Consider the following 26,232-nt stretch of genomic DNA (forward strand, 5'->3'; position numbering starts at 1 on the left):
CAATTTTCGGGAATTCTGTGAATGTTGGCAAAATTTCATGCTTTGATTTTGTCATTTGTGAGTGAAATTATGAAATAGGACCTATGTGAAAATGTTTGAAAATGCTAGAGGCTAATTTGTAGTGGCCAAATAAATAGTAGTGCAAAATAGGAGGATTTGAATGTCCAACCTCCCATTTTACAAGAAGTGGCCGGCCATCATGTTGTTGAAGACAATATGTGCACTTGATATCCATAATTTATGGTACAAATTGATAAAAAAAAATTAATAATGGGTTAGGTAAATGTTCCATGATGGGCATGATAAGCATTATGGGCATTTTTTTTTATTGACATTATGGCATAAGTATGGCACAAATAATATAGGTTATTTTGTGTCATAAAATGTTGGTAATAAAATAACAAAAGGATGAAAAGAACAAAGTTTTGTCCATATTTGTTCATCACAGCCGAAAGTTAGAGAAGAGAAAGGAGAGGAGAAAGCTCTTGAGTATTCGGTCACTAGGAGGAGGAAAATTGAAGGTAAGTTCTTGGTACCTTGCTTCTATTTTGAGGTTCATGAGTTCTTCTTGATTCTATCTTAACTCTTGAAGCATATTTTGGTTTTTAGTTGTGTTGTGAGCATTTAGTCATGAATTAAAATGAAGGAAATGGTTGTTGTTTCATGTTCTTTTGATGAAAAATGGAAGATAGGTGAAGTTGAGCCAAACAAATGAGCATGCATGTGCCTTAGATGCTAAAGGGAAAAATCGGCTAACATGTTGTGCTTTAAAAAGATGAAATGGAGATTATACTTAAGTAAAATCATAGATATGTGATGATTGATTGGTGATATACATGTTTAAATAACATGCATGCAAGGTATGTGTGAAAGAGTGATTTGGTAATAAATCTGCTTGGGACAGCAGCAGTAATGTAAATTTGAAAAATCACCATAAATTTTGGGAGATGAATTAGAAGCTAAATAAATTATGTAATTAAAGCTTATTGAGTCTAGTTTCTAATGAAATAAACAAGAACATATTTTTAATTCTGTACAATGAGAAATTTGATTCGTAATGAAGAGTGGTCAGATTAGTCAAACAGTGAAACATGGGAAACTTTGAGAAAAATCTGGTATTGATTGGCTAAACTAAAAATTCTGAAAATTTTATGGATAGAAGATATATGAGTCTATTTTCAGGGAAAATTAACGGCACTTGATTTGGAGTTTCGTAGCTCCAGTTATAAATGATTTAGTGACTGTTGCTCAGGAAGACAGCTTGCAGTGAAATTATGATTATGTGGTAAACACTGACAAAAATTTGTTAATGAGTTGCTTATTGATTTCTTATAAGCTTACTCTGATCTGTAGGTGTGGTTGGCCGAATATTGTAAGGGGTTAATACGTAGTTCGTATTTGAATAGTTAGATTATCGTGTTAGTAATCCAATTGTAGGCAGTTCGTGTGTGGATCTCGTCAGCATATCGTCGCAAACAGGTGTGTAATTAACACCATCTTATAGACTAGATCGGCACAAGCCGAAATGCCGAAAAGCCGGTATTTTGAGATCTTGCGAGTGTGTGAATGCTCATGAGATTAATAGTTTGATGTATATGGTAAATTAAAGTGATAAGACTGCAGAGTGCGCGATTCTGTGCATTTCGATATTTTTGGGCTTAATGGGTCAAAAACGGGATAATAGGCCAACGGGCCCAAATTGGTAAGAAAACACAGTAAGTATTTCTGATCGTACGTAAATGGCTATGTTATGTATGAAAACCTTAAGAATAGTTAAATTACTTGAATACCCCTATGTATGCAAAATCACCATTATACCCCTAGGGTTACTTTTGACTGAAAAGCATGACGATCTGATTCTGTATGATGTATGCCATGATTATATATCAGTTGCATGGGGACTTGGGTTATACTATGGAGGAAGCGTCCTGGTGGCTATGCCACAATTATCTGATCTGGAGGCTCTGCCACATATATCTGTTCTGGTGGCTATGCCACAATTATCTAATCTAGTGGCTCTGCTACATATATCTGTTCTGGTGGCTCTACCACAATATCTGTATCTGGTGACTTCGTCACAATATCTGGCAGCCTCGCTGCGATTTCTGTGGTGTGTAGCGGTTGGGTGGGTCGAGTAGTCTCCCCACATGGTGTAAGGCTGGTACGGGGGTGTTATGGATGAATCTGGGTTGGGTTTCTGTACAAACATGTAATATCTGTTTTGTTCTGTTATGGGCCTATGGGCTTTATTCTGAATTATGTTCTGGGCTAAGGCCAACTTATTCTATTTCTGTGGTTTGAGCTGATGTAGGCTATGGTTGGGTTAATTTACACACTAAGTTTCCCCAAACTCACCCCTTTTAATTTCATCCACGCAGGTAATCCCCAACCATAGTGGGCTTGGAGCTGTGAAGGAATTCGGAGTGGCCACCCGTTCTAAAAGTTTGATTTTCTTCTGGTGAACTGGACATCCTTTTATTTACGTTTAAAGTTTTGGGTTTTTAAATGTAATAAGGCCGCTTAATTATTTTTGATGGTTTTAATATGTATTACTAAGATAGGTATTACTTATTTTAACTGTTGAAATTGGATAGCTTTAGGGCGCGTTTTCAAAAACAACAATTGATTTCAAAATAACACGACAACAAGCAAAGCTTCCATAATGAAAGTATTTTCCAAAATTAATCACTTTTCCTAAAATGACTTAATCAAATCGGTTTCCTAGAAATATCCATAACGTTAAGGTGTGGCAATGGCGGTATGCATGTCTAGGATTGGATCCGAAGGAGCTTGGTACTTAGCAATCCGATGGACTCACCACCTCTTTTCCGGTTTCCTACGGTGCATGACTTCCATTCACTTTAACCTATAATGAAATTATCTTTTAAAACACTAAGTAAGTTTTTCTGGATCAACAATATAAAATGTTTTGAACGCTTCGATATGGCATGTCGGATCCGGTCATAACGTCTGGGCCGGGTTCGGGGTGCTACACAACGGGGGTGAAAACCGGCCATTTTGGTGCAAGGAAGCAGCCATCGGGCGTAGTGCACGCCGAGGGCGCACATGGGAGGGGGTACGGCGCGAGGGTGACCTAGGGTTTTCATTTTCCTAAACATGAGTTTAGGTTTTGGGCTAACGAGCCTAATCTGTAATGGGTTAATAGCTTAAGTTAATGGGTTTGTAATTGGGTTAAAACTTTTTGTAAGTGGACTGCTTATATTTTTTGGGGGTTTTATTTAAACGGGCCGGGCAAAATTGGGCCCGTACATTAGATTTTGCTCATTAGTCCAATAAAATGAAAATGGGGGTAACTGTGTCAAATATGGTTGTGGAACGTTCAGAAGGTAGTAATGAGCTGTGCAATCGTAGTAGGGAAAACAAAAAGTGTTGATGGGCACAACGATAAAGAGAGGAGGTACGAGACTTATAGCATATAAAAGGATATCTCAACCAATGTGCCTCTGAAAGGCCTGATCATTGGTATTTATATGAAATAAAATTTACTTTGGAAGAGTAAAAGAAAGCTCATTTTTCCCAAACAATCTGCCTCTATTTTTATATGTAAGTTTCAATTTGTGATTGCAAAGAATTTGGATGTGTCTTTACAAGGGCTTCACAACTTGGCTCTCCATTTTGGTCATCAAGTAAAGAAAAAAGCTCAGCATTGTTGTTTTCAACTCTGATTCTGTGAAACCCCTTGTTCTATGTAATATTTAAGCCAAGCTTCAACCCAAAACACTGAGCACAAACCCAAGTTTCTCATGTGCCCAACATATAAAAGAATAGAAAACCAAAATTTCACATTTAAAAATAAAGGAGAAAGAATTTGATCATGATGTGAATATATAAAATAATATAATATGTACATTTATAAATTAATGTATATCAAAATCTATATAAAACTAGAATTTTAATTTTAAAAATATAGAAAAAAATTGAGCATGTGAATATATAAAAATAATATATATTTATAAATTTAAAATATTGCTTATATATGTTTTTTCTCTAATTCTTATTTGTGTTTCATTCACGTTTATATTGTCCATGTAATTAAATAAATGGTTATGGCAAGGATTAAATATTTTGAAACTTGTTTGATGAAGATGTATTAGTCATGAAATATTAATTAACCGTCCACACAATGAATGTGTAAATATTATATTAGAACAAAAGAGAATCATGGTAAAATCAAATCGGTTAATGATAAAAATAGTATATACTAAAAGAAAGTAAAGAAACAAATAGATGTGCGTAATTTAAGGATTTCAAGAGAAATATTGAATGGTGAAGAATGATTGTATTAGAAGGAGTTGTGTTGTATAAAAGGGTAAGCCAACATGCAACTCAAATCATCTCAAACAAATCTTCTTCCTCTAAGAGGGGATAAACAGTCTTAATTTATAAAATTATATAAGAGAATTTGAAGCCAATAAAATGGCTCCATTGACGATAATAGCGGTGTTTTTCCTCTGGGTAGGATCACTGCTTATGGTTCAAGGTGGAGATCCCACCATTAGTTTCGAGTGGAAGGTCACTTATGGCACTATATCTCCTTTAGGTGTTCCCGTTAAAGGTATTCTTATTAACGGGCAATTCCCTGGGCCAAATATTAACTCTACCACCAACAACAATGTTATAGTCAATGTGTTCAACAACCTTGATGAGCCATTCCTTTTGACATGGTAAACAAGATTACTTTTTTTCCCATTTGATTATATTAGTAAAGAGTTGAGCTTAATTACATATATATATATATGGAAATGAAATTTGTTGCAGGAGTGGCGTGCAGCATAGGAAGAATCCTTGGCAAGATGGTGTGCTTGGAACCAACTGTCCTATCCCCCCCGGGACGAATTACACCTATAAATTCCAGGTGAAGGACCAAATTGGCAGCTACATGTATTATCCAGTGACGGGTATGCATAAGGCGGTTGGCGGTTTCGGTGGCCTTCGTATTAACAGTCGTTTACTCATTCCTGTCCCCTATGCTGATCCAGCTGATGACTATACTATCATAGCAGGAGATTTTTTCAACAAGGACACACCACCCTCAAGAAAATTCTTGAGAGCGGTCGTAACCTTGGTAGATGTGATGGTGTCCACATTAATGGAAAAGTTGCTAAAGGTGATGGTAGCGATGAACCTCTCTTCACCATGGAAGCAGGCAAAACCTACAAGTATAGGATTTGCAATGCGGGTCTCAAGACATCTCTTAACGTCAGGTTCCAAGGCCACAACATGAAATTGGTTGAGATGGAGGGTTCCCACACAGTGCAAAATGACTATGAATCCCTTGATGTTCATGTTGGACAGTGCTTCAGTGTGCTTGTTACAGCCGACCAAGAACCAATGGATTACTTTGTTGTGGCCTCTACCCGTTTTACCAAACAAGAGGTTACAGCAACTGGTGTCATCCGTTACACCAATGGCAAGGGCGCACCCTCACCTAAGTTGCCACCACCACCAGTTGGTTGGGCTTGGTCACTCAATCAATTCCGTACCTTCCGTTGGAACTTGACTGCCAGCGCTGCTAGGCCTAACCCTCAGGGCTCCTACAAATATGGTTCCGTTAACATTACCCGTACCATCAAGCTAGCCAACACTGCTCAAAAAGTAGATGGCAAGCTTCGATATGCTATTAATGGAGCCTCCTATGTCGAACCAACCACTCCACTAAAACTTGCAGAATACTACGGCGTAGCTGACAAGGTTTTCAAGTACGATACCATTCCTGATGACCCACCAGCTGAGATCACTAAAATAACCATGGAACCTGTTGTCCTCAACCTGACACACAGAAACTTTATGGAAATCATCTTCGAGAATCGCGAAACAGCCATCCAGTCTTATCACTTGTGTGGCTATGCCTTCTTTGCTGTGGCGTAAGTATTTGGTCTTTAAATTCTTCTAGTATATAGTCATTACTTTCCGTTTAACTAAATTCTATAATCATTTGTTGCAGTGTCGAGACTGGGCAATGGAGCCCTGAGAAGAGGAAGAACTACAATCTTCTTGATGCCGTGAGCAGACACACCATACAGGTTTTCCCCAAGTCCTGGGCAGCTATCCTATTGTCATTCGACAACTGTGGAATGTGGAACATCAGGTCAGAGATATGGGACAGGCGTTACCTTGGGCAACAGCTTTATGTTAGTGTTCTTTCCCCTAACAAATCACTCAGGGACGAATACAACATGCCTGAGGGTGCACTAGTTTGCGGTGTTGTGGAAAACATGCCAAGGCCACCACCAGCTTACACCTAATTTAAAGCTTATATAAACCTGGAACCAGTTCTGCTTCAAATACACATAAAACGGCCTTTGTAGTGACTAATGCTGACTTTTCCAATAAATTAATTTTCTTGATTCAATAATAAATTCTTTCATTTTTTTCTATTTACAGTGTGTGTGAAATATATTTTATTTTTTTAAAATATAGTTTTTTCCGTAAATAATATCAATAATATTAAAATAGCAAAAAGAATAATACAATCACAATCCAAATAGATGAATATGTAAAATTTACATAAATTAACGAATTATTAACAAATAAAAGTTAATTAATATTTTTAACTGTTGAATTTATTATTTTACTTGTGATGCAAGTAAAATTTCAATTAATCTAAATACCATGGGTGAAATTTTTACATTAAAAATATAGTTAAGTATTTAAAATTTAATCCAAATTGAAATTATGATGGTTAAATATTAATATACAAAACCACCATTAAATAGAAAATTTGCTTGGTATTGGCAATTTAGAAATAAAAATAATAAATCCCTTCTCTCTAAACAATGGTGGCTATACGTCAATATCTAAGTATGGGATAAACAATGAAGTATGAATTCCCTATTGTGCCAAGAAGAATATGTCTAGTACTTCATGAGAAAACCAGCAATCCATTGGTAATGAAGGGTGTCGTTGCAATTAATTCTAGTTTGATAAATGGGTGTCTGACAAACCCTTGAAATCTTTGTTGCCAACAATCTTTAGGCTGGTTAGGATCAAATTGAAAAGTAGAGAGAGTAAAAATGATCAAATTAAAGAACATAAATTAAATCCACAACTTATAGTAAAAGATTAATAGTATAATTTAAAATTGACCAATTCGAAAGGTATCGGAATTACAATTGACCAAATTAGAGTGTAAAGACTAAAGCTATAGCTTACATGTATAATATAGGAATGAATAGCATAATTTGACAATTTTATTTTTCGATTTAAAAAGCAAAAGTATTAATATGACCTTATAAATATATATTAGCTATTATATAATTTGACTTTTATATACTTAGCCAAATAATTAGGTACATACAATTGAGTGACATCAATTTGAGAGTGAAAAGGTTAAAATTGGTAAAATTAGAAAGAAAAGTGAAAAAAAAGTAAAAACAAAACGTGAGTATGGTTTTCATTGCCATATTTATAAAATTAGCCCTAATGTTTATCTAGTTTGTCACTTTAATTTTAATATTTTAGTTATTTTGAATTTTAATCAGATTTTTTTAAGATTAAAAAAAAGTTAGTTGAACGATTAAAATTTTAAGCAACTCGCACACAAAAAATTCATAAAAATAATTTTAAATTTTTTAATAGACGATATTTTAAAATTATTTAAGTCAACAATAAATTACACATAAATTACTATGAAGGTTGCCATTTTATTGATTTTAAAATTTTAACAATTTAATTAATTTTTCCATTAAAAAAGTGATTTGATTAATTTATAAAAGTTAGGAACTAAAATGATCCAAAATAAGAATTAAGTCTAAAGTGACAAAATAGATAAGCATTCGGAACCTTTTTTTTTTTTTTTTGAGTAAAAAAGGTTGGTAGTTTTCTAATTAATTGAATCAAATGAGGTAGAAAATAATATATGGCGGTGGAATAGGACATCCTTCCGGGCTTGTGGTTGTCCCTCAAAATAGGTAATAAAGAAAATGAAACCTTAGGAAGTTAGAATTTGATGGTCAAAACAGTAGTGAATAATAAGTAGTGAAGATGGACAAAGGTAAAAACAGTGTGGAAGCATCTTCTTCCGCTCATATAAGTAGTGAATAATAAGGAAAGGGTTTTCAATAGTTGTAGAAAGAGAGCCCTAGCAGTCATTTAAACTTATAAACAGAGAGAGATGGCAGCCGAGGTGATCTTGAAGCTCACAATATGCTTCCTAGCATTAATGGTTGGTGTCCAAGGTGGAGACCCTTACTTATTCTTCACATGGAACGTCACCTACGGCACCATCTCTCCATTGGGAGTTCCTCAACAAGGAATACTCATTAACGGTCAATTCCCAGGACCCGAAATTAATGCCACCAGCAATAATAATATCGTGGTCAATGTGTTCAATAACCTTGATGAGCCATTCCTTTTAACATGGAGCGGTGTTCAACATAGAAAAAATTCATGGCAGGACGGTGTACTTGGAACAAATTGTCCTATTGCACCTGGTACTAACTTTACGTACCAATTCCAAGTAAAAGACCAAATTGGTAGCTATATTTATTATCCATCCACAGCTTTACATAGGGCAGCCGGTGGTTTTGGTGGTCTTAGGGTTCATAGTCGTTTACTTATCCCTGTCCCATATCCTGATCCTGCTGATGAATACACAGTTCTTACTGGTGATTGGTATGCTAAAAGCCATAAAATTTTGAGGGGTTTTTTAGATAGTGGTCGTCCTTTAGGAAGACCAGATGGTATACTTATTAATGGTAAAGCTGGTAAAGTTGGGGTTAAACAAGAACCACTTTTCACCATGGAACCAGGCAAGACATATAAGTATAGAGTCTGTAATGCTGGGCTTAAAGCTTCACTTAATTTTAGAATCCAAGGTCATAAGTTGAAGCTTGTTGAAATGGAAGGTTCACATACTGTTCAAAACTTGTATGAGTCCTTGGATGTACATATAGGGCAATGCTTTTCGATCCTTGTTGCAGCTGATCAAGACCCAAAAGATTATTACATGGTAGCATCCACTCGGTTCCTTAAAGAAGTACAAACGACTACAGCTATCATTAGGTACAAAAATGACAAAGGTGAAGCTTCAACCGAGCTTCCACCTGCACCTATTGGTTGGGCTTGGTCATTGAACCAGTTTCGTACTTTCCGATGGAATCTTACCGCTAGTGCTGCTAGGCCAAACCCACAAGGATCTTACCGTTATGGTGCTATTAACATCACGCGTACAATCAGGCTAGTAAACAGTGTTAGCAGAGCTAATGGTAAGCTTCGTTATGGCTTTAATGGTGTCTCACATACCGACCCAAATACCCCATTAAAATTAGCTGAATATTTCAACCTTGCTGATAAAGTCTTCAAATACAATGTAATTAAAGACGAACCAGAAAAGACCACAACCCTCACCATACAACCAAATGTACTCAACATGACATTTCGTAACTTCGTTGAAATCATATTCGAGAACCATGAAAAAAGCCTTCAATCGTTCCATATTGACGGGTATTCCTTCTTTGCGGTCGCCGTTGAGCCGGGAACATGGAGCCCTGAGAAGAGAGAGAACTATAATCTGCTCGACGCAGTGAGTAGGCATACGGTGCAAGTGTTCCCTAAATCATGGGCTGCTATACTTTTGACGTTTGATAATGGAGGCATGTGGAATATCAGGTCGGAGATATGGGAGAGAACATATTTGGGGGAACAGCTTTACGTTAGTGTTCTGTCACCAGAAAAATCACTAAGGGACGAGTACAACATCCCTGAGAACACGCCGCTGTGTGGCATCGTCTCCGGGTTGCCCAAGCCTTCACCTTATACTATCTAAAGTGGCCATGAATATGAATGCAATGTAATGTATATATGGTTGATGAACTCCCATATATTAATTTGACTGCAAGGGCCTCTTATAAATTATGTAATTATTGCACGTATATATATAACAATCCTTTCCCATATTTATACTAGACTTTTTTATTTCTACATTTTAATTTGTTTCCTTACATTTACATTATACTTTGTTTTCCATAGACAAAAATTAAGCATTTTAACAAATTTTTAAATTGTCGAATGAGTATTAACTCGATTAGTATCAGTATTCTTATCAGTGTAGGAGGTCGTGGATTCGAATACGCTAAAGTGCATTATTCGGTTGGAGAGAGACTATGGTTAATTATAAATATTATATAAAAAACGAATATATATATATATGATAAAAATCTATAACGAGATTAATATTATGAAAATAAATTTTAAATAAAAAGCGAAATAGGATAGAATTAAAGTTTATATATAAGTAACTCTTAATCAATTTACTTTTAAAAATAAAATTAATTGAATAATTTAAAAAATAACCAATAAAATCTCAAATCACTAGATGATGTGATATTAACTGGATTTCTTTTGGCGAAAGTATTTTCCAAGTTCTTTTTCCATTTTTCGGCTTTAGTCTTAAATGGTTAATAATACCCTAAATAAAGTAAGCATCAAATTTGTTTCTCATTCCTCACATTAAAATTAAAATTTCTCCCCACATTGTTAAATTTCAATTTTGAGGCTTGTAATTCAACAATTAAGATATTAATTTTGTTTGGAGTGGGATTTACGGGTTAAATTGTGTATATATATTTGGATTTTTTTTAATTGATTAAATAGTTTATTTATTTTCAATATTTAGAGAAATAGATCGATTTTGAAAAGTATGTGTGAAAGCACGTCTAGCTGGATGAGCTTGCATGCCAACTGTGCAGAAAGCTTGCCTAGCTAGACAAGCTTTCTTGGTAATTGTGCGGAAAACTCGCGCAGCAAGACAAATTTTCCTACCAACTATACAGAAAGCGCACCCATTGGATTTGTTTTTCATACTCTCTGTTCAAAATCGACCTATTCCCCTAAATCTTAACGAAAATGGCTTATTTGACTAATTAAAGAAAAATAACAGCATAAGGCTAATTTAGCCGGATTTAAGCTTAATTTTATATTTTAATAAAGAATAAAGGAGAAAAAATAGAGGAAAAAAATCAGTTTTACTATTATTTAAGTATTTGATTAAGTGTCAAGAGTCAAAAAAAAGGATTGAACTAAATTTTAAACAAATTAATAAATATTTTTATAGAATATTTTTATAGAATATTTTTATCTTTTATATTTTTATACAAATTAAACTATATAATTAGATCCATTTTAACCATAACAGTTTAAGTTAGAATTGAAATTTTAAATTTTCAAAAGTATAGAAACTAAAAATATCAAATTGGTTTTATTAATAAAATACTTTTGCATAAAAAATATCAAATTGGAAATTTTAAATTTACAATTTATGCATAATCGATATTAATACTCTTAATGAATTTTATTACCATAGTTTGGACCATGACTAAAATTTAAAAATTTACCTAATTAAAGTATAATAACTAAAATGACTAAATCAAAGTATAAGAATAATACATTTTGGAAATTTGAAATCAAATTTTCACCAAAATCAAGCTTTGCTTCGGTTGGAATATTTTGTACGTGAGAGAAAAGAAGCGTTAATGAATAGGTTGACAATATCGCATTTGAGCTAAATCTATGTACAATTTCAATATTATACCCAACTTAAAATGTAAGTTTATATTTGGAAATAAGTAGCCCAGATTCATTTTATTAAACTGTTTTTAAAAATTTAAATATTTATATTATAATTTGATATATTCATTTTTGAGTAAATTATACTAACTATCCTTAAACTTTATTTAAGATTAAGTTTTAATTATTCAACTTTTAAAAGTTACATAATAGTCACTAACGATATCAAATTATTACATTTCTAACACTTTTCCACTAACATCTATTAAAAGTATGACGTGGCCCGTTAAATGAAAAGTTTAGTAACAATTTTGGTCCCTGAATTATATCAAATAAATTCATTGTCTTGTCGATGATGCCACCAACCTCCGAGCTGGTTGCTTCAGTCTTATCATGATAACGCATTATAATAGTGTTTACAAAAATGGACTCTGAGATGATGCTAAAGATAGACCATCACTGATGCAATGAGACTCTTAATAATGGTTTATTAGTTGACCTACATATATCGTCAAGTTAGTTTAATTATAGTGAAATTAAGATATAATTTTAACGGTTTAATTAAAATACGATTTGATTAAAATGATGCATCTTTGATTTACTTTTGGAATCTTTTAAAGTTAGCTCCTCTTTTGACATTTGTAGTATATGTCAGGTCTTACTATATTTTCTTCAAAATAATAATACTAATTTGTGATTTGAATAGTAAATATTAAAAAATAATGACGGAATAATTTGACCTAATTAAATTAGTGGGAATATTTCTCCTGAATTCAGAGATTTTATCAAATTATCCAAAGCACAAATGGAACATTAACCATCTTTAAACAATGCAATAAAAAACACTCTTACCAAAATGCAGCAAAAAGAAGAAAGAATTCTTTCCCATTCCTTGATCTAAAAATCATACATAGCAAAATGATTTAGTGACTCACAGTTCAATTGTACTAGATAGATTATTTCGGCCGAATTAAGTTTAATCTCTATGAGTAACATGGGATCTAGAAAATGCAGCATCAGTTCAAAAATCCTTATTAAATAATATCAAATATAACAAGAGAGGTCCACACACTGTGTATCAGACAGGTATCCCCAATTCAGATATTTTCCTTATCCTTCTGTCAAGTGAAACCCTTTGCTGCCTCAAAAGTGATGCCATTGAAGCAACCTAATATGGATGTCAAATTGGTAAATTTCTGATCAGGGATTAAGGGTTTTTTTTTTTTTTTTTTAAACTGGCAAAGGAGCACTGAAAAGATAAAAAAAAGAAATGCAGGACTTGCCTCTGCTCGTAGTTTCAATGCCTCCCTTCCAGGGATTTCTCGCAGTCCGTCCATCAAATCTATAAGGAACATTGAAGAAATTGTTAAGGTACAACAGCGTCCCGTAAAATTTAAAACCACCCCAACTTGTCTCAACTTGGACCAGACTCACCTCAGCTCGGGTTTGGGCAATGAAACCCTATCCCTCCCCGTTGGAGGTTGAACATGCCCAAACTAGCATGATAGACTAGCCATATAGCCAAAGATTGCAGCATGTCTTAATCTAATTAAACAAAAGAAGGAAGTCCCAACTAGACAAATTGTGAAGAACCTAAAACAAACTCAAAACAAAACCAAAAAGTACAACATTGAAAGTAATAACAAGTAGACAAAATGTTTGGCGGAAAAAAATCAAAAGAAGGCAGAAAGCTTAGTTGCTTGGTAAAGAAGAAATAAGAGCAAAAGGGCGTCGAGAAGTCTCTAGACTGTGTAAAAGGCTGCTGAAAAGAAACCCTACTCGGAAGTGTATATAAATAATAAGGATATGGAATAGTACAATATGAAGACATTCTAGTAAATATGCCCAGGGCAGATTTGGATTTGCATAAACCGGACTCTGCTCTGACCCAAGTTCTATTTTAGAAAAAACCTTGTCCTTCCCTGCCTTGATATTCTTTACAAAAACAATATAAAACAGCAAGGTGGCTTGGAAATGGTTAGCCACAGGTTAATTTTCCAACATTATACGTCGATACCAATCTCATCTTCAGATTGATACACATACCTTTTCTAAAACCAACATGCTTGACAACAGCCAATCTAAGTTCTACTGTTGGTTTAAGAGTTATATGGTCTAAACGACATTATAGGAGAGTGGACACCATAGCTGCATGCTAGAATAATTTTATGCAAAATTAAGTTTCTAAACATCCTATTACAAACAACCCTTCTTTACTGTACTAAGAAGAGAGTAAAAGAGAGCCCAGGGAGAAACGAGATGGTTGAAAGCACCAGATTCATCAAATATAAATAATGACAAACTAATATGGGAAGCCAAAGTCAGTCAAGCTTCCCAAGGGACCCAAGATGCCAACAACTGTTTACCAAAAGAGAACAAACTATATATATAAAGAAAATATGAGCTTTAAGCATACCTACAGCTTCAGCCTCAACCTTGTAAACTGATTTAGCAAGACGGTGAATCTGACCTCCAGAATTCCTACACAAACAACTTGGAACAGTTAAACAAGAAAATTAATGAGAACTTAGAGCATAACATTTAAGAAATTCATACTACTTACATGAGCTCTTTCTGGCCACGTTTCATATCCTTTTCTGCAAGAGCTGCCCTTTCAAGCAGCTTACTGCTCTCCTTTTTCATCAAATCAACAGATAGGCTTAACACTTTTACATTCTTCTCAGCCCTAGAAAATTTTGCCTGTAGGAAAGTTTAGCAGAAAGGAAATGTATACAAGAGCTTAGAGTCGAACTTTATACTAAGACACATAATATCTAGAACCTGAGATTTTTGCTTTGGCTTAGTAAAGAATTCAAAATGACAGGTCATGCAGCATATATAGTGCAAGCAAACATTCAACTTATAGTTCCACTAAGTGGAGGAAGCTTCAACCAAATTAACAGGGTAGCTACCTCCTCACTTTGAAATCGACCCAACGTATTACGGAATAGAAACCTTCTTGGGCCTGCAACAAATACTCTGACATCAGTTTGTTTTAAATTTAAAAGCCAAACCAAATAGAAAGTTGTGCACAGAAGTCAAATGAATGAATATGAAGACTCATCAAATACTTTCATTTCATAACCCGTGCAATAGATCTAAAGAAGGGAACCCAGAGGCCAAAAGGAGGATGTAACTCGAACAAAATTGATGCAACCTAGACTTATAATCCGAGGAGTACATATCATCACTGTATATGAAAAATCTTAAATCTTTGGCCAAACTTAATAAAGCTTTATTTAAAGGGAGGAAAAAAGCCTGCTAACAAGATGGGAAGAAGGTGGAAGCCCATCATTCAAAATTGCCAAAGAAGACTCCTGATCAGGCCTGCTAACAACAACATAAACAATGCCAACGACTTCATTCCCCCGGCCCCCAATCAATTCCCCCAGAAATACACATTTATTGCACTTCGCATTTGAGTTTCTTATACCTTATTTAATTTAATAATTTCCTACAAGTAAAGGATCCAGATTTAAAAGCTTCTAAATGAAGAAGCATCTAGAGGGCGGACTTTTGATACAGTCAAAGAGAATCACATAGCTCCGAGGACAGGATTTGTTATTCAAATCAGTCAGCCACCACATGGTCTCATTGACATAGTTAAACATTATAGCTATGTTCACAAGAGAATGATAGTGTTGCTTCACTAGCATTGCTTCTAAGGATAACACTAATTAGTTTTACCCATTTGATCACAACAAAAAATTTACACCATGAAACAAAGAAAGTAGAATAACAAACTAAATCCTTTTAACTTAGAACCAAAAAACTCAACAAATTTCTAAAGGACTCAGTTGTTTCCACCAAAACAAAATCTTCTTCAAATACTGTTTTTCCTTTTCTTTGGTTTACAAAATCAGATAAGAATCAAGTGTTGCAGGCAATCATCGAAATGAGAAATGAAAATCAGGAAAGAACAAACCTCGCATGAGACAGAGAGAAGCAGTCAAAGTAATCCCAACAGCTGCACCTGGGTTTTCCTTTGCAATCATCACCCCCTCTTTTTTTTTATAATTAAAAACAAAGAACAGTTACAAACTATTCAGTTATTAAAATCACAACCATCAATTAAATGAAAAAAAATGATTAGAAAACCTTTAAGTTTGCTGAAAAAAGCATCTTCATAGGATTTATAGTAAGAGGATGCTTGTGGTAGAGAATCCTACAAAACCCAGAAATTTATAATCAATTCTTTTAATTTCTCATTAATTACATTATATGCTTTAATAAAATCATTGTTATATAATAAGGAAAAAAAAAAGAAACCTGGAAAGTGCGTAGATGGGTAGAGGAGTTATGGAAAAGGGATTGAGCAGAGCGAATCGCTAAGTCTTTAGAATCTATAAGGTTTTCGATTGTCGGCAATTCCTCCACCCATGGCTTTGTTGAAGAATTAGCAGCGGGGATGGTGGCGGTGGCGGCCTCACGACCTTCTTCTTCTCCGCTCATTTGCCGATGCCGATCACTCGTTTCTATTGTTTTTCTTTCTTTCTTTCCGCTTTACCCTTCGATTTTCTTTTCTGAACTTTGCGTTAAATAATGTTGTGCTTAAATAATAAATATGGTTACTATAAATAATGGCATTGAAATTCGGTTTAAAATTATAAAAATATTAATTTTTCACTATTTAAATGTTTGGTTTAACTTAAAGATATTCATAAATTAGGCCACGCTTAAGGATAATATTTAACATATTTTATATTAGTTTAAGTTCGCTTAATTTAAAATATGAGTTAAAATTTTCTTCAATTTCATCTATGGTTATAAATAACAAACCCAAATTCGCTTTTAAACTCGCTCATATTATTTTTTTCCCAAAATTTTGTTAAAATATATTTATATTATTTATTTAATATTTTTATATATTAAAATCTTATATATAATTATCTTAATATCTTTTAACATTTACATTTGTTGAGGGGGAATCCGTTCTATTATTAGAAGAAATCTTTAGAGTATCGTTTTTTGATTAATCGATCTAGACCTCGAACATTAGAGGTATTGTACTCAAGATGTCTATGCTTGATTTTACCCTCGAAGCTTTGTCTTCCGACTTCGAGGAGAGTCCAAAGGGGATCATGAAACTTATCGGAAGCGTTTAGGGTCCAGCAAAGAAATACTTTATCATTTTGACTTTGGTGAAGTTCAAACCCAAGCCTTTTAAGGGTTTTAAAGGGCAAGAATACTCCCACTTGGTTAGCCAAAAAAGTGATTTTCAATCGTAAAATCTATTGAGATTGGTCTACCATTAAAGTATACAAAAACAAGTTGAAAAGAGAATATTTATAAGCAATCATTTGCAACATTAAGCCTACCAATCATCTCAATTAATACAATTAATTCTATGGCTTATTCAGCCTCGTAAGACAAGATATAACATTTATAACTTCTTATCTTTTACTAAGTCTACGATAGAACATTTCGCTCTACCTTTTACAATGGCTAAGATAGAACTACTTTAGTTTTCAAGTATATATCAACCAAAATCTCTTTGGTTTTTAAGGCTAAACTGAAAATCCTGTCTTTTTCAAAGATAATTTGGTGTAAACTAGAAAGACCTCTCTCCAAAGTGTTTAGATATTTAAACTCTCTCAAATACAAATAGACAGTTGGATAAAGAAATGAAACTAAACTTAGCAAGTGTTTATGTACAAAGTGTGAAAATGAGAAGAATAAAAGAAAAAACCTTCAAATATAAGCTCTTGATCTTTAAAGCTTCTTCTCTTGTGTTTATTGAAGTGTTCTTGGACTCTATTTATAACCTCTTTTTGATTTCTAACAGTTTGGAGTAATGAGAGGGAAAAACTGGTCATCTGGAGCAATTAATTTACGCATGAAAGTCCTCTTGTAACATGAGGTATTGATACTCTTGAGAAAAGTAAACGATAGAGACAAAGGAGTAATGATACCATGAAGTTAGGTATAGATCCTTTGCGCTAAATATTAATATATTAAGAACAAGTATCGATACTTTACTCTTCTAAATTATAATGTGGCTACTGACTTACCAAGGTAATTATACCAATACTTATTGTACCAAAATATATAAAATGACTTGAAATGACTTTAAAACATTTTCAAAGGCATTTCGTTAACTCGAGATTATAAGACATGATTGAAATCAATAACAAGTATTCTTGAGTTTATTTTGGATTTGAGAATATCTTCAAAGATATTTCTTTTTATTTCTAACATAAATAATTTAAGGAAAAAAGTAGAAAATTAGTCTTAAATATTATTATATCAAAAGCTTTATAAATTAAAGCTAAGAATTAAGAATTAAAAAAATTTACGCGGATTAAAAAGTTCAATTAATACTAATTCGGTTTGATTAACGGTTAAAAGATTAAAAAATCGATTAATTCGATTAATACTAGATCAGTTCAGTTAACCATTTGATCACCCTTAACTATAAGTGAAATGAAAATCAAGTAAAATGTTGATTGTAAACATAATCGTACATGCTAATGCATAATTAAAATTGGTATACTCATATTACCTCTCACCATACCACATGCTTATGTCAAAACGTAAATTCTAACAAAGCTCATTATTGTAGTTTCGCCAAAAGTTTAGTCTCAACCTTACACATCACATAAGGTGAGTTCATGTAATCTCCAGAAGTTATATAGGAAAGAGCTCCTACCAACATCTATCAATTCATCACCTTTCTAATCGGAGTGAGTATTCGATAGTGTCATGTTGAATTGAGTCAAAAAATTTTGAATTTGTAATACCCCTACCCGTATTCATTGCCGGAATAAGGTACGAGGCATTACCGGAGTTTACGAATAAATTTTTTTTTATATATTCAATATAGCCCCTTTATAAATATCTAACCTTCCCTGCAATATTAAATCGAGACCAATCCACATCAACCAAATCAATTCAACATATTTTCAAGATAAATTCATGCATATTTATAAGATAACGTCATCACATATCTAAAACCAAGTTCGTTAACCATACTAATGGCTAACTTTACATTCATTTCACGTTAACATTTACTTTGTTAGCTTATACATGCCATTGATTTCCAAAATAAAGTTTCTTTATATACCGAAATCCTGGAGGTTGACGAGTGTGATGTGTCTCCACCAAATCCGACCTCCGAGCTCTTAACACTACAAAACAGGGAAAAAGGAAACGGGGTAAGCACTTCGTGCTTAGTAAGCTCATGTAACAAGAATTATACTTACTTAATATTTTCAATACAATATAATAAACATTCATATATCCATTCAATGCATTATTACCCTAACATGCACAAACTCAACATTCAAGTTAGTACAATAATTTCCATGTATCAATAATATATATACCATGATTGATGAGCTCGTCAATACCATGATTACCATTTTCTTGTTATTTTTCCATATTTATCCCGTTGAATTTATCGAAATTTCGATGGATTTTCAGAGGTACACATTTATTGTACAATTCCGGGTCTATCAATTCATATTCATGTGCGCACATATCCATTTCAAAGAGCACACTCCCGCAAACCTCAACCTTGCAGCGGGATTACCAGTCCAGGCTAAATCCCCTGCAATATAAACTCATAGAGTATTGTCGGGATTACCGGTCCAAGCTAAATCCCTGCAACGACAATTACTCTAATGAGCTTGGATCTGAATTACCAGTCCAAAGCTAAATTCAGACCTAATTCGGATTTCCGTCCGGTAAATTCATTTTACACATATTCTTCTGGAGGGCTATATCAGATAGGATCACCCGTCCGGGCTAGATCCTTTTACCGTCAATTCCTTTTCGAGATCCATCGAATTTTCCTTTCATTCAACCGGATTTCTTCCCATTTTATCAAATATATCAATGTTTCATTAATTTTCATACAATGAACACTCAAATCATATTCACATCAATAACATACAATCTCAAGCATTTAAGAATATAATTCAAGTTACACGAACTTACCTTGATACTTGTTTGTAAACAATAAAAATCTACTAATCTGAACTTTTTCCTTACCTCGATCTAGCTTCAGTATTTGAATCTTCCGGATCTAAATAAATAAATTTAATTATCAATTTAATATATTTCATGTTCATATGCAACATTCTTTATAATTCAACTATTATTTATAGTTCATTCAAAGCTGTCTACTTGAGTCATAGTCACTAAATTATTTATAACTTGAGGTAAGGAACTCCATATTAAGATCCGTTAATTTTCCCTGAAACTAGACTCATATATCTTTTTACCATAAAATTTTAAAAAATTTTGGTTTATCCAATAAGTACAGTTTATTTTTTAAAGTCACCCTTGTTCTGCTGTCGACAGTTCTGACCCTTCTTCACTAAAAATTAATTATCTCTTCATACAGAATTCAAATAATGTTTTCGTTTGTTTCTCTTAAAAATATACTCATTAAGGATTCTATACATATAAATTTAAGCCCATAATTGTTTTTCTTCAAATTTTTATGATTTTTCAAAGTCAGAACAGGGGAACCCGAATTCATTCTGACCTTGTCTCACAAAATTCATTATATCTCAAAATTTACAAATCCATTGCTTACACTATTTCTTATATGAGAAATTAGACTCAATAAGCTTTAATTCCATATTTTTTTTATCTTCTAATTCGATTTCTAAAATTTATGGTGATTTTTCAAAGTTAGTCTACTGCTGCTGTCCAAACTGTTTTTGTGCAAGCTGTTTATTACCATTTTTCCCCTAAGCTTTTAATAAATGATAATTTCGTCCCTACTCAATTAGCCTCTCAATTGAGCTGATTTTTCTCAATTAACATTTTATTCTATCATCTTAAACTAATTTACAACCTTTAGGAAACAGAATTTCAGCAATAGACTTTAATTCCAAGCATTTTCACAATTAGGTCCTAAAAATCAATTTCTATTGAAATTACCTAATAAAATCATCTCATAAACAAATTAAAGCTTTAATTCCATTCTATTTCATCATAAAATTACAGCACTCAACCATGGTGACTTTCAATTTCATCCATGAAATCAAAAAATAATAAATTTAATAGTAGGACCTAGTTGTAAAAGTCTTAGAAACACAAAAATTACAAGAAAAAGGCAAGAATTAACTCACTTGGTGCAAAAATTATGAAATACCAGCTTATAGAACCTTCCTATGGCGTTTTTAGCTGCTGGAATTGAAGAGAAATGAAGAGAAATCTAGATATTTCCTATTTAGTCCTAGTTTAATTTAGTTAATTTTGCAATATTCCAATTTTACCCTTAATTTATCAATTTTTCTGCTGATTTCATACCCTTGCCGTCCAGCCCAAATAAATTTTGGGTCTAATTGCCTTTTAAATCCTTTCTCATTAGACTTTTAAGCTATTTAATCATTCTAGCAACTTTTACACCTATTACAATTTAGTCCTTTTCATTTAATTGACTACCCAAACATTAAAATTTCCTAACGAAATTTTAATGCCACATTAATAACATTTCATAAATATTTATAAAATTATTTTTGACTCGGTTTTATGAGATAGAGGTTTCGATACCTTGTTTTTACCCAATTTCTTCAATAATTTCTTTTTCTATCTAATCACTAAATCGGTAAAATTTTTCTATCAATATTTTCATACGATTTTCCTATCATATCAATTTTCATGCAAAAATATTGAAATAAATTTATCTTTAAATCGGATTTGTGGTTACGAAACCACTGTTCCGATAATTTTGAATTTAGGCCATTACAGTCAAGTTAAGTTAACGAATCCTATTATTTACATTCAATGTTGCGTTTACATGGACCGATTATTTAACTAGTAGACGAAGTACAAGATTATTTAACTACATAAACAATATAATGATTTTGTTTTTTAACTTAATGAGTAAACATTTATCAAAATAACATAGTTTTGTCTTTTAACTTAATGGTTTTGATTTTTAACTTTAGAAAAGGTAAACATTTATTAGAATGACGTAGTTTTGCCTTTTCTTATTTGGATTTTCAGATAACTAGAATTGTGCAATTCATATTCGAGTTAAACCAAAAAACTTAATTTTTCATCCGAGTTGATCCGAATAACTTGATTAACTCAAATAATTCGAACTATTTAATTCAAAATTTAAATTTTTTATCGAATTTTTCGAATCAAATCGAATTTTACTCACCTCTACTTTCCAACCCTAACAATATTCTATCTAGTAACTTTAGAATGACTCTAACAATGCTCTCAGCTGACAATCATCACTCTACCCCTACACATGAGGAATACAATGCTTGATGATTGGAACACATGCTCAGTCGACCTCTCTCTACAAATACCCCGTCTCAATACCAAAACAAAAAGACTGGAAATATATAAAAGAGATCTGAAGAGAACTATTAGTCATTACCCTGTAAAAAAACTCCATACTAAATGATTCTCTACATCGCCTATCGTGTGAACCACTACTATAATACACCCAAAACTTTATTTAACTTTATATAACAAAAATATTTCCAAGAATTTGATTTTATTTTAAAATTAATAAATTAAATTTAAAATAACATTAATTTCACCAAGAATTCTCAAATTATCGCTAAATGAGTTTTAAATTTTAGAATATTCTAAATAAAGTATTATAAGATTAATATTATATTAATCAAATTCTTCTATTAAATTAACCATCAATTTAAGCATAAATGTTAGATTGGACTTAATGTAAAGTATATCTAAAATTAATCGATCAAATTATAAACACGTGTATATTGATCGCATGCACGACTAGAATCTAATGTGTTAAAAAAATAGTTTCATTAAATTTTAGAAAGATTATTTTTTTTAGACATGTCTAATTCAGGTTATCCATGTAGGTGGGCACATATGTGTTTATAATTTGATCGATGTGTTTTAAATATGCTCCACGACAGACTTGAGCTGGCACTTGACATCCAAGTTAGGCTAACAGAAAGGCGTAATTAATACAATATTGATATTTCTTTTGACCAAAACAATACTAATACTTTAAAAACTAAATTTTGTTATAAAAATAATAATAATGAGATCAAATAACAAGAGAAATAGGAGAACAAATAAGAAGTATTGTTTTCATTGATCAATAAGGATATTTATAATGTTTTTTTAAAGTCTATATTTATAAACATAAAAAGTATAAATAATATAGCTTTACTTCTAATAAACATCAGAGTCCTGCCAATTAAGTCCTAGCTCGATTGGCATGGGTATTGTTGCCAATGTAGGAGAACATAGGTACAAGTGCATCGAAGCATATTATTCTCCCATTTATGGGTTGAGGTGGGGCTATGGGTTTTGTCAAAAAGAACAGATATGATCAGAGCATGTAATAAGATTGATAAAAAAAAATTAAAATCCTAATAATAAACATCAGAGTCATAATGTATATCAAAACTCTCAATTTAATGAACATCCATTTTATAATAATAAAATATTTATAACAAATTAAAATTTTAAGAGTATAATGTGTTTTAATGCACTCGAACTCATATCTTCTTGTATTAACAACAATATTTATGTCAATCAAGATAAAGCTCAATTATAGATTGATATTTGAGTCAAGCCCAATTATCCAAATTTAAAATATTATAAATCAGTAGCCATCCAAATCCATAACAAACTTAAACATTTCAAGACTTAAATTGACCATTTTAGTTAGTTAAATAATGTAAGTTAGAAAGTTGACAAAAATAGAAAAAAAATCTGAGGAGGAACAGAGAGAATGGAGTTGGATTGTCCTATAATGAGGAAGAAGAAAAATGTAAATCTTTAGCCATTTCCTTCTCTTTTCTTCAACAACAAAAAAAAAAAATTAACCCAAGATTCTTCTTCTTCTTCTTCTCATCTTTTTTGTTTCTTTCATGTTCTAATTCATAGCCACCAACAATCTTTAAGAAAAATAAAGGTAATAGGTAAAAAAAAATTGGGATTATGTTTCTATATATGAAACCTTGTTATTTTGTGTTATTTATCATTGGGTCAAATTTTTCTCATGTAAAATGAAATTTTGATCAAAGACCAGAAAAAAAGGTGGGGGTGGGGTTAAAAAAATTCTTTGTTGTTTTGGAGCCCTTTTTCATGGTTTTGAGGTTGTTGTTAAGCTGTTTGTAGATTATGACTCCTTTAGTTTTCTTTTTTAAGAAGAGCTCCTTAACAAGCTTTTCTATTGCTATTCTTATTCTATTGTTGCAAATTATGTATTCATTTTTAAGGTTTTGGTGTTATTTTGAATCATTGTTTTCAATTTTTGATAAATTTAAAAAAGTATACTTGAAGGGATTCAGAACATGGATTTACTCATAAAAGGGTATGAATTTAGGAGTTGCTTTCTTCTTGCGGTATCAATCACATTGTTGTAGATGTTTTTGTTGTAGATTGATTTTTTGAGGGGAAACTAACTCCTTTTGAAAAAGTTTTTAAGGTGTCATCCGTTTGAAGCCTACAAACCCTTTAATAGATTGTTATTGTTCACATGTCAAATCGAAATTTAATCTCATGACTCTATTAACAGCTTGAGTATCTCATCAAGGGCACGTAAGCATCAGTCCACATGGTAGGGTTTAAACTCTTGTCTGATGTATAACATCTAAAGGCAAGGGATCAAACCCTACCAAGTGTGTAATGCTCACATCCACGTGAGCATTCATGTCCAATGAGGCATTTTTATTCTATGAACTCGCATCCCAAAGTATTCTCTTTAGGCACTAAAGCTCTTGTCAAAGTTGGAAGACAAAACTCTAACTTAACTTAATGAAATACTAACTCATTGAAGGATTTGTTGGCTCTGGACAAATAACACTTCAAAGACTATTTCGAAACGAGTCAACCTCTCCTCAACAGCTTCCATTTTAGTTCTACAGACTTCTTAATGTTATTTGTTGTTTGTTTATGACAGAATCCCTAAAGGAACAGAAAAGGAAAGGTGAGGAAGGAGGATAAAAGGCCATAAAAGAATGGAGGAAGCTATGGCAGAAAATTACTGGTGTTACCAATGCTCTCAAGTGGTGACCCCTATTATGGGAATTGAGATTAAATGCCCATTTTGTCAAGGTGGGTTTATTGAGCAAATGAGCAGTGGTACAAGAGGCAGTGAAGACATGGATTCTGATATGGGATCAGACCGAGCACTATCTTTGTGGGCACCAATCTTGTTAGGTATGATTGGTAATCCCCGTCTTCGTAGAAGATTTGATCGTATTGACTTTGAAGAAGAGAATAATGAGAATGACAATGATAATAGTGAAGGTCGCCATGAAGGAAATACTGATTTGGACCAAGAGCTCGAATCCATCATTAGAAGGAGGAGGAGAAGCTCTGCTACAATTTTGCAATTGCTTCAAGGTATTAGAGATGGAATGGCATCCGAAGTGGAGAATGCTGCGAATGATAGAGATAGGGGTATGGGTACGAGCAGGGATCGGGATAGGGAAAGAGAGCGTGTTATTTTGATCAATCCTTTCAATCAGACTATCATCGTCCAAGGTCCTTACGATTCCAGTCAGAGTGGTCTGAGCCAAAACTCGAACCATACAAGGTCTTTAGGCGACTATTTCATGAGTCCTGGACTGGACTTATTGTTGCAACATCTGGCAGAGAATGAATCGAACAGATACGGAACTCCACCAACGCAAAAAGAGGCAATCGAAGCTTTGCCCACCGTGAAAATTGAGGAGATGCTGCAATGTTCTGTGTGCTTGGATGATCTCAAGACCGGTAACGTGGCAAAGGAAATGCCATGTAAACATAAGTTCCATGGCGAGTGTATACTGCCATGGTTGGAGCTCCATAGTTCTTGTCCGGTTTGTAGATATCAAATGCCCACAGACGAATCAAAACTGGATTCCGAGAGACCAAGGGCTAATACCAATCGAAGAGAAAGCGGAAACAATGTGCGCGGTAGCAGCGAAGAGGGCGAAAGAGATGGGAGAAACGGGAGCGGGAGAAGGTTCTCAATCCCGTGGCCATTCAATGGTTTGTTCTCGTCAGGATCTCAATCTAGTGGAGCCAATTCTTCCGATACTTCATCGTCGTCTCAATCCACAACTACTTCACAAAGAGATGAGAATAATTGACATTTCCAATAAATAATTGGGTAGTATTAGCATAGCATCCTCCTCCTCATCAGTCTTCGCTATGCTGCCTAAATATTTTCTGCCTTTGCTTTTTATGTAGATAGTAATTTTTCATTGAATTTGAATCTTGGGGGAAAACATATATACATTTGTGCTTTTGTTTTTAATTTCTCTATTGTTGAAGATCCTTGCCCTTGGAAGAGTTTCCCATATTGATTCTTACCTACTCTTGGATCCTCATATATGTAATTTCTTTCTTTTTTTATTTATCTATATTCATTTGATAAAAGTTAAATTATAAATGGTGAATGTTTCGATTGGTTTTACATTAACCAAATTCAGCACCATGATCCATGGATAAGATCGAGGACGTATGTTTTATCTATACTACATGTCTATATCGATAATCAAATTAAGGGAGGAGATGGGCGAAGGGTGGAGAGCCATTAGGAGGAAGAGAGAGAGAATGTTTTTTGGGTACCCCTCTATGATAAGGCAAAGAAGTTTTTATATAAGAAACTTGGGAGTAACTCATGGAGGAGTCTCACAAGTGAGTGAATCATCTCATCGACCCCAAGTGAAGGAGACAATGAGATCTTGTAGAGTCACGATGTGATGTTGTAAGGTGATCTTCGTAATAAGTGATTGTTGTCATGTCGTCAAC

General features: G+C 33.2%; 3 protein-coding genes and 1 pseudogene across 3 annotated transcripts; 3 read left to right on the top strand and 1 right to left on the bottom strand.

Moving 5' to 3' along the window:
• The first annotated feature begins 4,350 nt into the window (after positions 1-4,350).
• LOC108452670 (L-ascorbate oxidase homolog) lies at positions 4,351-6,380 on the top strand (annotated as a pseudogene).
• Positions 6,381-7,974: 1,594 nt separating this feature from the next.
• Positions 7,975-9,942, top strand: LOC108451244 (L-ascorbate oxidase homolog). The gene has a single exon (XM_017748959.2). It carries the CDS (start codon positions 8,135-8,137, stop codon positions 9,785-9,787), a length of 1,653 nt encoding a protein of 550 aa, XP_017604448.1. The 5' UTR covers positions 7,975-8,134; the 3' UTR covers positions 9,788-9,942.
• Positions 9,943-12,404: 2,462 nt separating this feature from the next.
• Positions 12,405-16,092, bottom strand: LOC108452890 (RGS1-HXK1-interacting protein 1). Its single transcript, XM_017750675.2, has 8 exons — positions 15,796-16,092; positions 15,625-15,691; positions 15,452-15,529; positions 14,439-14,491; positions 14,090-14,226; positions 13,943-14,007; positions 12,810-12,868; positions 12,405-12,694 (listed from the first exon to the last, which is right to left on the bottom strand). Exons 1-8 carry the CDS (start codon positions 15,976-15,978, stop codon positions 12,605-12,607), a joined length of 732 nt encoding a protein of 243 aa, XP_017606164.1. The 5' UTR covers positions 15,979-16,092; the 3' UTR covers positions 12,405-12,604.
• Positions 16,093-23,204: 7,112 nt separating this feature from the next.
• Positions 23,205-25,857, top strand: LOC108451243 (E3 ubiquitin-protein ligase SIRP1-like). Its single transcript, XM_017748957.2, has 2 exons — positions 23,205-23,401; positions 24,392-25,857. The coding sequence occupies exon 2, from the start codon at positions 24,450-24,452 to the stop codon at positions 25,566-25,568; it is 1,119 nt and encodes a 372-aa protein (XP_017604446.2). The 5' UTR covers positions 23,205-23,401; positions 24,392-24,449; the 3' UTR covers positions 25,569-25,857.
• The last annotated feature ends 375 nt before the right edge of the window (positions 25,858-26,232 follow it).

This window comes from Gossypium arboreum, chromosome 13, assembly GCF_025698485.1.
Source record: "Gossypium arboreum isolate Shixiya-1 chromosome 13, ASM2569848v2, whole genome shotgun sequence".
Classification (NCBI taxonomy): domain Eukaryota; kingdom Viridiplantae; phylum Streptophyta; class Magnoliopsida; order Malvales; family Malvaceae; genus Gossypium; species Gossypium arboreum.

Coding starts and splice junctions, on each gene's coding strand:
- LOC108451243 (XM_017748957.2), top strand. CDS start 24,450: ATGGAGGAAGCTATGGCAGAAAATTACTGGTGTTACCAATGCTCTCAA.
- LOC108452890 (XM_017750675.2), bottom strand. CDS start 15,978: ATGAGCGGAGAAGAAGAAGGTCGTGAGGCCGCCACCGCCACCATCCCC. Junction 15,530..15,624: donor TTTTTTCAGCAAACTTAAAG/GTTTTCTAATCA, acceptor ATAAAAAAAAAG/AGGGGGTGATGATTGCAAAG. Junction 14,008..14,089: donor CGTGGCCAGAAAGAGCTCAT/GTAAGTAGTATG, acceptor TTGTTTGTGTAG/GAATTCTGGAGGTCAGATTC.
- LOC108451244 (XM_017748959.2), top strand. CDS start 8,135: ATGGCAGCCGAGGTGATCTTGAAGCTCACAATATGCTTCCTAGCATTA.